The 17,339-nt window shown below is 46.7% G+C and overlaps 1 protein-coding gene across 1 annotated transcript in view; it reads left to right on the top strand.

The window, feature by feature from the left end:
- Nucleotides 1-17,339, top strand: part of LOC126538835 (uncharacterized) — a 95,754-nt gene that overhangs the window by 65,258 nt on the left and 13,157 nt on the right. The window contains exons 11-15 of the mRNA XM_050185554.2: nucleotides 677-889; nucleotides 2,014-2,179; nucleotides 4,494-4,609; nucleotides 15,500-15,667; nucleotides 16,392-16,484. Of these exons, the coding sequence (XP_050041511.1) occupies nucleotides 677-889; nucleotides 2,014-2,179; nucleotides 4,494-4,609; nucleotides 15,500-15,667; nucleotides 16,392-16,484 (756 nt within the window). The remainder of the gene's footprint in view (nucleotides 1-676; nucleotides 890-2,013; nucleotides 2,180-4,493; nucleotides 4,610-15,499; nucleotides 15,668-16,391; nucleotides 16,485-17,339) is intronic.

The following is a 17,339-nucleotide window of genomic DNA, read 5'->3' as shown; positions in this document are numbered from 1 at the left end:
TTGATTCGCTGTTTGATTCGAGAAATAACGAATCGAAATCTGCTACTCGGTATCCGCACACCACTACAGTAAATCCTTCTTCACTGTCTCGGCTCATTGCTGCAGTGAGGATTCAGAGAGATTGCATTGTTTCAAGGGCGTTGTGGATGCATTGCATTCAAGGATGCCTCCCAGGCATCTTGCTCCTCAAGTAGCAAGGGTTGTTCACCAAAGCACTACACTGCCGTGCTGCCTTCGACTGGGTGTGGCCTTCACAAGTTCATGCTTTTCCTCACTGGAACATCTAACTCCCCCACATGCAACCACTGTAACTCTGAGGACGCCATCGAGCACCTCCTCGGCCATTGCGTCTGGTTTGACATCCAACATCGGGCTCTTCAGAGAATGCTCAGCCAACCGCACGGTCCACCCTTGACAGAGGCAAGGATCCTAGGTGCTCTGCATTGTCTGTCATCGACCCAGAAAGTTGCACATGCTCTAATGGCTTTTCTAAAAACAATGGATCCGAAAAGACGCTTATAGACGCCGTGTGTCCGCTGCTGTGCATGTCTCTCTTTCTCTTTATCTTTTTTTTTTCTGCTTTTTTCCTTCTCCTTTATTCTTCTAGACCGTGACTCCATATTTTCCGTGCAGGGTATTTAACCAAACCTCCACCTGGTTAATGTCTCTGACGCAGGTGATGAACGACACTTCAGCAACAGCACCTAGTAGCCGGCTGCAGCGGTGGCTAACCGAAGAGATGGACCGACGGGAGGGCAGCTTCGGAGCCGACCTGGATGCCCGTCTTCGCACTCGCCTGGACGAGCATCGCAACAGCCTCCATGCAGAGGTGGCAGCGGTCGCTCGCCAGGCTTCTGAAGCACGAGAGGCGGCACTGGAAGCACACAAGGTGAGGGCGAAGGCTGCTTGGCCCTTTTCCTTTCTGTATCGCGGTAGGAACCGGGTGGCCTCCTGTAAATCACAACCCTGAGTACGGAAAATCAATTCTGCAAAATATCTACAAGTTTTAATGAAAGGGAACAATTGTCATCCACCTAATAAGTAGCATGATGCTACAAAGAAAAGCTGTACAAGTTTCTCAGAAAGCTTCGCAAAAGGAGGAAAGAACTTTTATCTTCAGAAATTCGTAGATTCAGTAGAACCTTGTTGATACGATTCCGTTTCGAACGATTTCTCAGCACCCAATGTTCTCGATCAAGAATCTAAAGAATTACCCAACGCTGTTACTTTTTCATTTGCCAGGTAATGTGTTCCTAGAAAACGCACTTCAGGCACCCACGTTCAGTACGTCGCCAAACTGCGATCGGATGAGACGTTTTCTGGTCGCTAGATCCCACCTAAACAAGGAAAGGTGCAAGGCACGCACGATCGGGAATGGTAGCTGCTTGCATCAGCGGCTTCCTCGCCATACTCAACTGCCCATCTTGCATGAAAATGCTGGCACCGCTGGCGCGCACCAAGTTTCTTATTCCAGCACCACCAAATCTCATCTGAGGGCGTCGCATGCCACGTTCACAGCTACCACCGCCAAGATATTGCAATAAGCATCTTCACCTATCTATTCCACAGCATGTGTGACATGCTGTGGAATATCCACCGTGGTATATCCACATATCCATCGTTGCCTCGTGCTGCAACAATTCGTGACGAGTGGCCCATAAAACTACCCACCAATATGCCCCGCTCCAAGAAGCTGCAGACCCATGCCGAATTGGAGGAGCGCAAATGTAAGCTTGCCAAAGCCACTAAAACAACAACGCACGTCTTGGGCCACCTGGCCCACAACGATTGCTACAACGATTTGTGATTTGTACAATGCTTCACATTACATAGATGTAAACTGTAGTTAGATATACCAAATTTTTGAGCGACTTTGAATCGTACGTTTTCCTGGTTAGTGCATTTTTTCTCATGGTCTTTCTTTATTATTTCCAGAATGTATGAAAGAGGTTCTCTTGTATTTACATTTTAAGATTGGCAGGTCGATGGTTGACTCATGCGGCATTTTTGCAGGTAGCGCAAGAAGCGGTGGAAGAAGCTCGACGTGTGCCCCAGGTCGTCGCACCATTGACCACTGGCACGGCTGATGTGAACGAAGTCACTCGGGTAGTGAAAGACATGTTGGCGAAGTACGACGCAGACAAGACCGGTCTGCCAGACTACGCCTTGGAGAGCGCCGGTTAGTGAGCCTTTCCTCTTGGTCTGTTAAAGAGCCCGCTGAAAACGAATACACTGCGCACAGATCCACTGTACTTAAAAGTACAGCCAGAGCCCTTTAATCCTTTTCTTCTTCTTCTTCATTTCTCTCTCTCTCTCTCTTTCCCCAATGAAACTTCTATGGAGAGGTTTGTATGCCGGCCAAAGTAACCTTAATGTGGTGTAGTGTCATTTGGAGGGCACTTAGCCATTGGCTGGAGGAGGCCAACTTGCACACACATTCCAGCAAGCTGTATTTTGTTCCTGCTGCAGTGCTTGAGGAGAACTTGTCGTGGGCCTCCCGATTTGACAACTCTTGCCTGACCATTACCCTCAGCGCTGACCGCACTCCACACTTACGACGCTGACGACTGCACGGAGCAGTGCCGAGAGACATGACGAGCATTCCCTGCTTCTGTCTGTCACGCAGATTGGCCTTAACGAGCTGACGATAACCCACAAAAATCACCTGCCATAAAGATGGAAAAGCCCTCCTGTTTTCTGGAAGAAAACTAGAAAGCAATATTTTTTAGGCAATAGAAGATTGCCATTAAGCACAGTATGGCCCCCTTATTAACGAAAATCCCTTTGGTATTTTGGGCAATATTGCTGTTTCTTCAGCTTCTGAGGGAAGCAAGCACATAATTCTATTTGACAGATACAATAGAACCTCGTTGATACATTACTGCTATGCACGTTTTGCCGGCGGCAACATTCGCAATTGAGAACTCAAAAAATGACCCAGTAATGTTACGCTCAATTTTTGCCGGTTCATAAGTTCCCGGAAAACACAATCTTTGGCACCAATGTTCAGTACGTTGCCAAACTGCGATCGTATGATACATTTTCTGGCCGCTAGATCCTATGTAAACAATAAAATATGCGAGGCATACGTGATCGAGAACAGTATATAGCTGCCCTCTGCGGCAGCTTCACCGCAATGCTCGCCCGCCTGTCTCGCGGGAGAACACCCCGGTGCACGCTCAATTTCTCATTTCGGTGCCACAAATCTTCTCCGGGGTCGTCGCACGCGGCATTCACAGCTATCACCACCAATCCCATTACGATAAGCACCTTCGCCTATCTATTTCACAGCGCGGGGTGCCGTCGGAAGCGTAACGCACGCTTTTAATAAGCGATAACCAAAACGCACCGCCATTCCCTGCTGCAGACTGCGATAGATCGTATACGTTTTCCGGCCGCTAGAGCCCATGCGAACAAGAAAAGGTGCGAGGCGTGCGCAATTGAGAACAGTACATAGCCGCCCGTCTCATGTGAAGATCACTGCGCCCAGTTTCTTGTTCCGGTGCCTGAAAATCTCAGCTGGGGTCATGGTAGGCGGCATTCACAGCCATCGCCGCCAAACCTATTGCGATAAGCATCTTCACCTATCTGTTTTACCACACATGGTGCACAGTGGCATCAGTAGTGTGCTGCACGCTTTTAGTAGGCGATAATCCAACGCGTCGCCGTTCCCTGCTGCTGACGTCGGGACGTGGGCACCACGTTTTGCTTCGGCGGCATCCGGTGTTGCCCACCAGCTCGATTTTGTTTGTTTCGGATCGCCCTCTTAAACATGCAATAGGAAAATAACAAAACTTGTGTCGAGCCGCCGGAGCACCACTAGCTACGCATCTCTTGTGCTGCAGCAATCCGCGCGACACTTTGCATTACGTAGATGTCAAGTATAGTTGAGTGTGCCAAATTGTTTTTTACTTCGGAGCGTACATTTTTACGGCTAGTCCGTCTTGTGTTTTTTTTTACGTATCAACAAGGTTCTATTGTACATTACATTGGTAAAAAAGTATTTTCCAGACCTTTGTATGTGAACGGAGTTGTTATCGGCGCTGGCGTACTAATTTGGTGTTCCCTTTAATAAGAGCAGAGTGTGCAGTGCATCTCAATTCATACTATGCATCTGATTCATGACCTAGGTCAGTACGAGATTTAATAAATGTAATTGTAACCGTTCTTGTTTGTAATAATCCATTTATCACTACAAACATAAAAAATAACGTTTTTAAAGCAGGCTCACCAGCTTCTCAGGTCACTGCAGATATTGTGTGCCATAGTGAAATGTATCTTTTTCTTGTGTGTGTGTGTGTGTTCCTAGTTCTTATGAGGAAATGATTAAACTAAAGAAAGCAGTAAACCAAATTTTGTTTCTCCGTGTGTGCTTTCTTGATAACTTTCCACCTGTTCCACATGTGGGAGCAGATGCTCCAAAATAAATGTTTCCTGCTCCAGAATGCTGAAGCGCATTCTCACTCTTGTCTGTATTGTCCCGTGCCGCACAGGTGGGAGTGTGGTCAACACGCGCTGCACCGACACCTACAGCGAGCGAGCACCCAAGTACTACATGTTCGGCCTGCCCCTCTGGACTTTTTCCCGCACAGCGAGGGAAGCCATAATGGTGAGTCTTGGGGATGCGCAGTTTCTGTTACGGCAGACTTCCGTTAATACGAGTCCGGTTAATTCGATTTTTCGGTTCATTCGATCCCCTCCGGTACCCGTGCTTTTCTGTGAGGCCAAACGTTCGTCATGTCAATCCTAGAATTAGCCTTTGCCAGATAATTGGAACTTGGCCAGTAAGCATGCACTCGCCTGACCCCTATGGTGACCCCGATAGTGACCCCTTTAGTAGCAGCATCTGTTTTGGTGGAGTTAGGTGACAATGAATGCACTGAACACGCATCATCTCTGATTGAAAAATGCTTATTTTTGGCCTACCCTAGAAAGATTTTCGAAGGATAACCATAGCTCGCAATGTTTGGTTATAGTAGTTACCAGATTACGATGTGCACCCCCTTTTTTATTACTTGTCTTTAAAGAAAATTTGGCCGAAAGTTGCCTGCACGGTGAAATCAGACACAAACCCACCTTTGACACGTTCGCATGCTTTGCCGCATAACACGGATCTATTGCGGCGAAGCTGACATTAAAACTACCGTGAGGCAAAGTTGATTTTAGGAATGGTGGAATATGGCAGTGCACTTCAAAACGACGTAACACAATATCAACAAGCACGAGCGCAGTGTTCATGACACATGGGGCGCTATAACGTAAAGCTGTTCCAAACATTTCTATTCCAATTCTGCAATCAGCCCTTGCAATCTGCGATTGGGCAAAAACTTTTTGGACTACCCCTGCCTCGCCTGTCTGTCATGCGACGGCGTGAAAACCGCGATAGCTTCCCACCTGATACGACATGTACACACTGATTATGCATGATTAGACCAAACGAAAGAAAAATAATTATTTCTGGTTCGACGCCCTTTCACTGTTAGCCCTCTGCAATTAGCGAAAAGTCCTTGGGCTGCGTCCACTTCGACTCTGTCACGACATTGCACGACGTAGTTTTGTGACGTCACGTCACAAAACTATGAAAAGCAACCACATCAAAGTCACATGTACGCATTGAAGATGCATTAATATGCGGAACAAAACTACCTTTTTTTTCTGAATAGCTGGATACTGCCCTTTTCCGACAGGAATACCAGATGGCTGCCCACTGATCACTTAGGCACTCCCTACTCGCACTTGGCGGAATGCATGGACTTATTTGCGTATAATAAAACATTTTGTGTGGCATTGCAGCGTTATTGAGCCCTTTTGGCACGTATACGACATCGCTCTGCCAACTCTTCTTTGCTGAGGATTCGTTTTAACGCCATTTCAAGCTTTCCGTTGCATGCCATCGCAGTTTTCGAGCAGCCACTGCCAGCTAAGTAAGGGAAAGCTCACCAATTGCACACGATAGCACCAACCTCCTCGTCCGGTTATCTGTTTTCACTGCGCTGGCTCGGCCCCATCAAAACCCTCTCCAATTGAGCGTACTCATCACTTCTTGTCAGCCAATTAGACAAAAAGAAAGCTCAATGTAGGCAATGTTATTCAGTATGAAAGCAAACAAAAGTGACCTCTTACAAATGAGGAGAGCATTTTATTGGTCTGTTCAGACAATGCTGCGGGCCAGCGCCTGATGCTTGTGTCGTTGGTTACGTAAATCTGACGTGAGGAAATTGCAATAAAAACATTGGAATAGTTTCGCATTGGAATCATTGAAAAACATTGGAATCCCTTGCTGTGTTAATATGACAATGCGCATGTTTGTTCGTTGTCTTTCGTCATCGTCGTCGTTTCAAAGAGCACGGCCATATTTCTTCATGGCTAACCAACTAGCCCACCATTACGGCTTTAGGAAACCAGCCGCCATTGTAAAACAATTTTGTTTGCTAAAAATTCGGGTGCGCATTAGATTTCTACATTGTTTAAAAGCTTTAATGTCATTTCTACGTTAGTTTGCTGCCTTGGACACCTAGAAAGTGGGCGCGTTTGATTCGGCAGCATGTTAGAATCTAGCAAATACTGCCAAATGAATCGGTGGTTTGTTTGGGCATTTTTTCTCCGTCTTGTTTGATTTGATTCGCCAGATAATCAATTTCATTGGTCCCGTCAGGGTCGATTTAATGGAAGCTGACTGTAATAAGTGATAAATTGATGTCACAAATCTTATGGGACCGCCAAAAATCATCAGACTCCATTTCATATATACACAGTAAAACCTTGTTAATTCAGATTTTACAGGGCTGAAAAAAATGTCCGAATTAACCAAATGTCAAATTGTCAAGGGCAACAAGAAAACACTAAACAAATGCTTACTACATCAACACGCTTTTTTTTACTGAATGAATCTGCAAATGCGGTTCCTATTTTGCACAAAAGCAGTGCGAAAGCAGCAATTCTTGTCATTTCATGGGTGACTAGCGGTTGCAGCAGTGAAGGCCTCGCGACTTCCTTTGCAGCATCGCCGTAGCGCACATCTCCATCCGAGACACGCTTTTCACAATCACGCGCACATCCAGATTACTTTTTTCATCAATTAGCTGGTCGCCAGCATATCATTCATCCATTATATAGCCGGCATTCTTCATCCTCAAGAGCTTCAACGTGTGTTTGTGACATCGCGTGCGCCAGTGAAAACAAAATTGTTTTCCACAAGCGCTGCAGACGAAACTGTGGTTGCTATCGGCGTGATCATGGCCGGAGCATGGACAGAATCAAAACAAAACTACTACTTTTTGCCGCAATTGCTGTGGAGAAAACCACGGGCGCTGTTGACACAATCACGGATGGCAACCACACAGTTCGGAAGGCACGCAGCTGACACATGCACAGAGTCAAAGATGGAACTACTGTTTGCCGCAACCACTGCGGACATAACTGTGGTCGCTATTGATGCGATCATAGATGCAGACTACACAGTTGTGAAGACGCACAGTAAACGCGGTGTTATGCTAGATGGTAAACGCATTGATAAAAGCTATAAAGGCACTGATAGACACGAAAAGCGTTCTGCTGATAACTGTGGTGATGCACACTCTGCTGCTTCATTTCGGTTGGATACTGGCAATGATTTTGCTCGTTTAGGTCACACGTTTACAGTGCTCTGCATTTTCGAAGCCCCGAGAGTTGTCTGAATTAACCGGTGTGTGGCGAAATATGTCCGAATGAAGGAGTTTGACCCCATTAAATAATGCATAAATAACTTGATCCTTAACTTGAAAGTTGGCAGATCTGCAAGTGCACTGTGAAATGGGTGGAGAGAAGCTTTTGCAACTGCGCTTTGCTTACTTAGCTTCCTCGGTGCTGCCCTCTGAAAGCAGGGTATAGCAAGAATTTGGAAACATTGCATACAGCAGTATAGAAAACAAGGCGGGAGTGCAGTCGATACAGTCGAACCTCGTTAATAAGATCACGTTTCGGACAATTTTTTGGCGCCAGCATTCACGATCGAGAACACGATAGCCCAAAACAGTTGCGCTTCTTTTTTTTACTAGTTAATACGTTCCCAGGAAATGCTATCTTTCGGTACCAATGTTCAGTACATTGCCAAACTGCGATATTACGATACGTTTTCTGGCTGCTAGCTCCCAGAGGAATGGGAAAAGACGTGAGGCACTCGCAAGCGAGAGCAGTAGGCGCCTCCCACTGCAGCTTCCCCTCAGTGCTCGCCCGTACGTGTCACGTTAAAGAGCTAGTATTGACTCGATTTTCTCTTCCAGTAGAAGCCCATCTCGTTGCAGGGTCGTCACATGCACAGCTATCGCCACCAAGCCCATTGTGATAAGCATCTTTGCCCATCTCTTTCACAGCACACACGGCACAGTGTGGTTGGAAGCGTTATAGCGCGCTTTTATAGGCGATAAACTAAATGCACCGCTGTTTCCTGCGGCAAGCAGCACAAAGTGAGTCTTGTTTCGCCCTCGTGGCACTGTATTCTGCCATCGCCTCCCAGCTCGGTTTAGTTTCGGTTTTCCATCGCAGTCTTCAAACACTACGCAATAAGAAAATGGCAGAGGTCGTCTCACGGGTGATTGGCCCTCACCAGCTTGACATGCATCGGCGCCTCGTGCCGTGACGATTCTCACCGAGTGGGTACATCAAAACTTCCCACCAAAATGGCCCACCCACTCAAAGAAGGTGCCAGCTCGAGCCATATTAGGGGAGCGCAAATGTACGCTTGCGAAAACCGCAGTAATGACAGTGCACGTCCCGAGACGCTCGGGCTTCACCAGTGCAACGCGTGTCGGCATCTCATGCTGGAATGATTCGCACAACGCTTCACAATACATAGATGTCAAATACAGTTGAGTCTGCCAAATTTTTTAGTAACTTCGGATTGTACATTTTCTCATTTAGTAAAGTTCTTTACAGCAAAGCTGTTAGCCTCTAGTTGGTCGGAATTTTTCATGTCCGCATGCGTGGTTTTACTTGCACAAAAGCAAACGACAGCTGGAGGCTTTGTGTTTGAGTTTCCAAATAACAGAATTATGTTTTTCATATATTCCACTTAGAATCCGATGCTATCATGTCTGCAGCTTATGCATAACTCGTATTTTCTGACGCATTTTACTCTTAAAGGAGTACTGACACAAAAATTTGATGTCGAGATAACTTGTGAGATCGATTTAGTTGGTCACACACACATCGTCTATAAAATATCAGTGGCGAATATCGCTTAGAACATATTTAAAATCAATTTTAAAGTGTGCGCGCAGCCAACCGCAAAACAGAGCACCTCGCGACATTGACATCAAGCGGGATTATAAATACCCAAGAAAATGCTACATCATGTGGCTACGTCACGAATTTTCGTTGGCTGCCATGCGGCTTACATGTGCTCTTCTCCTCTGTTGTTGCTTGTTCTAGCTCTTGTACTTGTAGTGGGACGCTCTCCGTGTTGCTGCAACTGCAGTTTTCGTCGTGTCCATCGGGATATTTGCCGCACTATCAGCTTGGCTGCGCTGCCACAACGTTCAACGCCGATTTGTTGTCTTACCATTGATCGTGGCCGATGCGAGGGTTTTGTTGAGGTTCGTCCTCGCCATCGCCGGCCGCAATATCTGAGTCGCTAAGTGATTGGCCACGTCTAAAGCGCGAGACACATGGTGCAATTTTCCGTGCGATCGGTCGTACGACGCGTCGTGTGCGACTTGCCGCATGCGTCGATTCGGGACACATGGTACAAATAAGCGAGCGGCGGGTAACTCCGCCCAGAACCCCTGCATGGAAGTTCGGAATGCTGCGTAACTTCGAACAGAAAGTGAAAGCAACCGTATTTGCACAGCTATCTTGTTTGAAACAAACGATGACAATATAAACACGTCTATGCAAGCACTGTAGACGTGTTTCCGCAAGGCCGCGTTAGCAGTATCGGATCCGTTGACAGCCGCCGATTGCCAGGAGCCGGCAGGCATAGCTCGCTGGGCTATATATAGTGTACCATCGAATCCGACACCGGTTGCGCTTGTGACACGATCGCTTGCAGCTCGTATAATGAAGCGCCTGTGTTAGTCGGCAAAACGTGTACACAGTTATGTCACGCTTAAATTGCAGCACATTTGATTTCATTGGCGCTGACAAAAGCGAACGAGCACGCCAGGCGAGCTTGTGATCGCCGGGAGACGATATAGGCCTAGCTTGCCGGCCGTCTATCCGGGGCCAAGGTCCTTGCGATGCGTCCGCAGCTCGTAATAAAGTGCCTAAATTCGTCAGCACAATCAATGCCTGAACATTTATGTTTCTCTTAAGTGAAAATACGGTTCATTTTCCCGGTGCCGTTAGTAGCGATGAGTAAACACGCCAGTCAGGCGAGCCGCTTCGTATACAGACGATTGCTGGCGCGTCTGCGCTTACCGCATCCGAGTAGAAATCACGCCAACGACTTACTATTTCGCACGTTTTATAACTCGCACTCTTCGAGGTCACTTTATTCTAGAGGTTATTTCGTGTCAGAAACAAATTGTAGCCGATTTATGTGCCGCCGTCAGCAGCAAAAGAGGCCCGCGTCTCCACCAGGGAGAGAAAAAAAAAGACATGATCAGAGCGGCGAGGCGCCCGCTCGCCGGCCCCGCCCCGCCGGGTCTACCACGTGGCCATGACATTCACGCTACCGGCGCTGTCATTGGCTGCGGTGGTCCGACCGATGCGGCAGTCGCCTGGACAATATTCAGCAAGTTGGTCGCGCACGCTGGCTGCGTGTCAGAGTATACGTCATGGCTTTTTGCGAGCACATGACCACTTTGTTTACATTCCTGTTTTTCCTGTCTCGTTGCTCTCTGAAACGAAAACTTCGACTGGTCGCTACAAAAAAGACTGCAAATAATTACTTGTCACGCTCTGAAGTAAATGAAGTTTCGTGCTGTGATTACTGGGTCATTAACTACTTACTAAAGCAGAAAAAGCCACGGGGATTTTTTTTGTCAGTACTCCTTTAAATATTAGTTCAATAGCGCACTTGCGCTTGGCGGAGGGCCTACAGGAATGAGGATGTATGCTGTGCTAACTGCTCTGCCACCTCTTCGAATAATCTGAAGCTGTCATGTCTGCACCTTGTGTATAAGTCGTACTTTGCTCATGCATTTAATACCCCTGTCAAGCGGGCAAGTTAAGTGCACTTACGGGGAGTGCACTTCGGGACCTTGAGTCAAACTTTAGGCAACGCGCTTCTTAACGGGAAAACAGAGCACACTCGCAGTAAAAATAAAATGGCGACAGACTAAGAGCGCATTCTTAAAGATGTAAATTAACAAGAGAAAGCTGCTAAAAAGCGATTGTTTTAAGTAGAATTATATATAAAAACAAACTTCATCTATTTGTCTCAACAAAAAACGAAGATGTTTTTATTATAAGTGTGTTGCAAGTCAATGCTGGCCAAGACGAATGCCTAGCCAATCCAAAACAACACGGCGGCGTGCGGCAGTTGATCCTGCTCATGATCCTGCTAGAACAGAATATGAGCGAGTATATCTGAGCAAAGACGGCGAGTTCGATATTTAGCTACACTGCAAAATGCCACGCACACGGCTCAAAGCACAACTATCGTGGTCAGCACGCTTTCACACCAAAATAAACACTAACTGAATGAACATGGCGGCGCCGCAGTGCCGCATCATTCTGGCGCCGTTAGTTGCGTACATGATAAATTCGTTTCTTTATTGTGCTGTTTCGCTTCTCGCTAAACACAAATTATATTGTTAAAAGCTGTTCAATAACTGAAATGAACTTTTGTGTCCTTTTTCTATGCATTACATTTTGCGTCGTTGAAAGCGTTGGTGGCGAGGCTAGGCACTCCTTCAAACCGTTGGTAGCGAGGCTACGCACTCGGCCAGCAAAGTGCGTTCCGTGAACTTACTCTGACTTGAGTGCACTCATCTGAGAGTACACTCCGCTGCGACGTTAAGATTTGGGAAAGTGCACTTAAAAACCGAGTGCACTCGCCGTAAGTGCACTTAACTTGCCCGCTTGACAGGGGTATTACTTTTAAACATTAATTTAGTTCAATAATGCACTCATGCTTGACGGAGGTCTACAAGAATGGGGAGGTATGCTGTGCTAACTCAAGGTGTCTACCAACCGGGAAACCCGGGAACTCTTGGGGATATTGAGTAGTCTGGAAAAACTCGGGGAAAGCTTGGAGAATTTATGCTTCTATCAGGGAAAATTAGCTGTTGTTTTATTGAAAGGGAACGAAAGTCGTGGTAATTCTGGCTCGAGTAACATGCGGGAATTGTAATGAATCGTCTTTGACACCCTGCCGTTGGCTGGAGGAGTTGCCAGTGTACAGTCAACGACGGAATTTCCCAATAATTCTTATAATGCCCGATAATTCTGACGGCTTCGTGGCACCATCATGTACCCCATAGAGTCAGTGGATCAGAACATGTGAAATTTTGGATGCAAGAACCCTTCGCCGTGCAATTTTCCAGACTTCTTGCCATGACCGCAGGTCCGAAATGGCATTAATCAAAGCCAGCCACCACCACTACCATTTTGATTGCCATGCCGCCTCGAACTGGCGCTCTCGCACACAGATTCACTGGCAGCCGTAGCCACCACTGCGGCAATGCTAGGCCAAGCTGCTTCGACGTTCGCTATTAGACAGTTTTAGTTTAGCATATGCAACTTATAGCGTACGCTATAGTATAGCGTATGCTAAGCAGTGCATATTTTTTACAGTTTTACTTGGCCTGCGAGATCTTCAGATCTCAGAGGCCATATGCTGTCGTTGCGGCTATCTCCCGACTGTAGCAATAGGTGGCGCTGACATCTCGAATGTTTCTTTCGTTAGGCTTCAACTCGCTTGAAATGAGAAGCGATCTTGAAAACACTACAATGTTATCCATAATACTCTGTCATTGAAGCGGCCTGAGACTAAGCGAAAGCCATTTACAGTCATTTGCTACGAACGAAGTGCATTTTACAAAAGCAACGCCAAGTTCAATTCTAAGCGGGCAACCGGGACTGCCGCCATGTTTCACGCAAACCACGCAAAGACGCTAACGCTAAATCTGAGAAATAGCATGCGTACGCTATACGCTATGGGTCGTTTAGCGTTCTGCACATGTGTAGTGATGACCCACTATTTTTTAGCGTATGCAATGGTATAGCGTACGCTAAACTAAAACTGTCTATTAAGCTTCTTGCCATCGGGTGCTGTGTTTTACATAGAAAGAATTCTCCGCTGTTGTCAATGGCACCGATTACGCCTTTGTGGTCCTCGCAATCGGCTTCGAAGCTCAGAAAGCACGGTGCGTTGAATTATGCCGGTTGCCGAAAGTGAGCTTCGCCTCTGTACAGAAAAGTTACTTGGTGAAGCATGTGCAAAAGTATTGCAGTGAAGCATAACAAGCGTGGGAAGCAACTGTTGCCACGAGACACAGTATGTATTCCTTGATTATACACGCGTGCACCTGTTATCTCCGGTCACAGTACGAGTGCCTATATGCCTAATACGTGTACCGACAGGCCTTCAGAGCTTTTCCGAATGTGCCTGTGGCGGTTTGAGATCTGAAGGGCAGTAAAAGACATGCATTCATTTTTTCCAACTGGCCGATTCTTCGTATGTTTTCCCGGCCCCTAGGCACTTCGAAAAATCGGACGTTGACTGTACAACTGACCAAGGTGCTTAAAATGGTCCGTGGGGCAAACAAGCGTCAGAAGGAGGACGAGAACAGAAAAGACCTACACATTGAGGAATGAACAGGAAAGGAAGCATGCTGCCACCGTTTTGAAGGAGCTTGAGCTCAAAAAACAGCGTTGACCGATGCTGAGATGCAGGTGTCCCTCATCCAAACCAAAATAATCTCTTTAAAGAGGTGAAACGCAACAGTGAGGCGTTGTGCACGGGCTGAAAGTATGTCAGGACAGTTGAAGTTTGACTTACGAGCTATTGAGAGAGAATGTCAATTGTGACAAAGTTCGGGCTTTATACCACTGAGCTTACTATCTGTTGATAGAAATAGCTCATATTCGAAAATGTTTGCTTGTGTATGCATCTCCTTGTAAATATTTTCCACATGATAACTAGAGTGACAGCATCGGGTGACATGGTTTCAGCTCGTCTTGACATAAAATATAGTCCTACGTCACCCAGGGAATTTTGCAAAGACACTCGGGGAAAACCTGGAAAACTCGGGGAATTTGGAAATGTCAACTTGGTAAACATCTTGTAACTGCTCTGCCACCTATTTGAATAACAATGCGAAGCTATCATGTCTGAAGCTTGTGTGTAAGTCGTACTTTGCCGACACATTTTACTTTTAAACATTCATTTAGTTCAGTAATGCACTTGCGCTTGGCGGAGGGTCTAGAAGAATGAGGATGCATGCTGCACTTCCGGACATGTGCATGCTGCTGCGGCATACGTTGCTTGTGGTGGTGGTATGTAATGTCAGCAACGGCTTCGCTGTACGTCCTCTTTCACAGGGTTGAATGCAGGTGGATATTTTTTTCTCACATTTTTTTTCTCCAAATGTACTAACAAGGTTCTACTGTGTATGATCTTTGGGGTAAAACCCCAAAATTTTCAGGCAGATTCACATCTCTCTTGAACCATGTCAGCGATGGTTGGCTAATGCATGCGTTGCTGTTACTCTGGATTAGGAAAGCTTCCACTATCTCTCTGGTCAGTTGATTGCTGGGCTTAGTGACAGCCTAGGCATCTGATAAAATTGGTTCACACCCGCATTCACGGCAGTGAAGCACAAGGTAAAAACAAGTGGTTCCCTTGAGCAAGGTGTAGTGCTCTACCGGCCTGTTTGCCCTATGTATGATCAGTGCCATACTTATTTATTTCTACCCACCGTGGTTGCTCAGTGGCTATGGTGTTGGGCTGCTGAGCATGAGGTTGCGCGATCGAATCCTGGCCACGGCGGCCGCATTTCGGTGGGGGCGAAATGCGAAAACACAAGTTCACTTAGATTTAGGTGCACGTTAAAGAACCCCAGGTAGTCTAAATTTCCGGAGTTCTCCACTACGGCGTGCCTCATATTCAGAAAGTGGTTTTGGCATGTAAAACTTCATAATTAAGTTTTCTCTTTCTTTCTCTCGTCCAAGCACTCACAGTCTAGGTCTGCACCCAACACCACTTGTTAGTGACTTGTCCAACCCAACTCTCCTAGCACAAAATGGTCGGGCTAATTAGCAGGCCATGATTAGAGCGTTACAGAAGGCTGGGGTTGGTTGCTAGCTTCATTTGTCTAGTAAGTAATTGGAAATTTCTGAACATGGCATGGATTAATCCCATAGCCTAAACAGGGGCATGGCACGTGTTTTAGTTTTATTTCGTGCACTGTTTTCTGCTACTTGCATATACCAGTTATACATATATGCTTTCATTTTGAAAAGAATGAACCAGTCTTAAGTCAGCATCATTCTCATTTCTTTCATCATTCAAGTGTTTGCACTTTTCGGCAGTTGTCAATCCCCTCTTCTCATGCACGCCTTTGCCTGTCTGCAGCCCGGCATGCACCCCGGGGAGTGCTGGGCCTTCCGGGGCTCCCAGGGACACCTGGTGGTGAAGCTTGCCCAGCGCATCAGGGTGACGGCCTTCAGCGTCGAGCATATCCCCCGGTCACTGGTCAGCTCTGGCCACACCAGCAGTGCTCCAAAGGACTTCCAGATGTGGGTGCGTTGCCAGACCAAGTCGCCCACGAGTTCCGTGGTTCATGTGGGCTTGCCTGCTTGCCGTTGAACTTTGTCACTGGGGACGAGGATATGTCGAATTACTGCCTACCTTGAACTTCCTGCCTAAACTTTGTAGCGGGTGCAGGCATCGTAAACTTTGTATGCTGACTATGTTTGAGTTTGGAGTCGTAATATCAAACTTACCAAATTCAAAATGTGCACTTTGCGCACATGCAGCAAGCTTCTCCATAAAGCACCACCACTAAGCAGTGGTCTTGCTGTTGTTTGCGACTGGCCCTGATCAATGTGGTTCCAAATGTTGGGTAAAAAAAAATGACATTTTACCTCTAAGCAATCCTGTATGGAATTACGAAAGCGGTTCTTTCATAGACAGCTAGAGGCTTTCTAGTTGTCTAAACTTTTTTAATTTATGATTTCCCTTTTGTGTACTCCTTGAAAGTATCGAATGTTCCATTTTTATTGCAGGTATTGTGCTGCATTACTGCATTGGGAATTGTGGTCTTTCAGTCGGGTCTATCTGTGCAGTGCTGATATCAGAAGGGCCATTTTAAAATGCATTGTGTGGACGCAACAACCATTGTGTATGCTGTGTTCACAGGTTCGGGGTGACGACCTTTGACCTCAGAAATTTGGTCTGCAGTATATTTACTCAAGTTCTTTAGCTTGATTTCAGAATTAATAGAGAACGTTTGCATACCTTCCAGGGTCTCGACTCTGAAACAGACTCGCCGGGTCGACTGCTGGGCAGCTATGCGTATGATGCAGACGGTGACGCACTCCAGCACTTCATTGTTCAGGTGAGCCTGAAGGCAGCGATGTCTCTACTGCGATCCCCACAAGAGTCAGTCCTGTCCGCTAAGTATCAAATGGCTGCACGGTGCGAAAACAGCTGATATTTCAAACAAAGGCGCAGGCGCCCTTCTTCTCAAGGGCACTGATAATTTCTAGCCAGAGTCAAGGTCTTACAATCATCTCGGTCGACCTCTTTTGCAATCAGCCTCTTTTGCAATTTTGCAGTGAACTTCTTTTGCAGCGAAATAAATGCCGCAGGAGTCTTGAAGTAATCCACTAATTATGTCAACTCGTTTAGTGTCCCTTTAGCTGAATTGCACTCCATGAGAGAGATCTTGAACGAAATAAATAGCGAATAAACATCTTGTGCTAACTGATGCTTCTTGCACTGGGTCTCTTTGATTTTCGGAGTTCTGGCAGCCAGCTAGTTCCAGTCCTCATAAAAAGTCACGTGTGCAGGGATTCCAAGACAACCTGAAGCTGCCCAAAGTTTACAATATCAAACAACGGGACAGCTGGCCATGGGATAAATGTAAACACACTACCAACATGGTGGTGCCCGGCGAGGCCAGAGCATACTTCGCTTAGTCGGCCCATTTATGCTCTGCCAACTTTAAAGCATATGGTTGCATTCAGGGATACGATCACTTTCGCGAGATTTCGTGCGACTCGGCACAGGACGCGCACTGGGCCAACCTCACTTTGCACAGCACAACAGACAGCCTTCGACACGTCCGATGCCAAGACATGAATTCACACCTAAGTGATTGTATCCCCGAAAACGGTTGCTCGATGATGCCTGCTCACAGCGATCACGTTGCCCACCGCGCGACATTGATAAGTTGCCGTCGCATCGCCAC

The sequence above is a fragment of the Dermacentor andersoni genome, chromosome 8, assembly GCF_023375885.2.
Source record: "Dermacentor andersoni chromosome 8, qqDerAnde1_hic_scaffold, whole genome shotgun sequence".
In the NCBI taxonomy this organism is placed as follows: Eukaryota; Metazoa; Arthropoda; class Arachnida; order Ixodida; family Ixodidae; genus Dermacentor; species Dermacentor andersoni.
The sequence above is the reverse complement of the archived record's forward strand: the minus strand, read 5'-3'. Positions and strand labels throughout refer to the sequence as shown.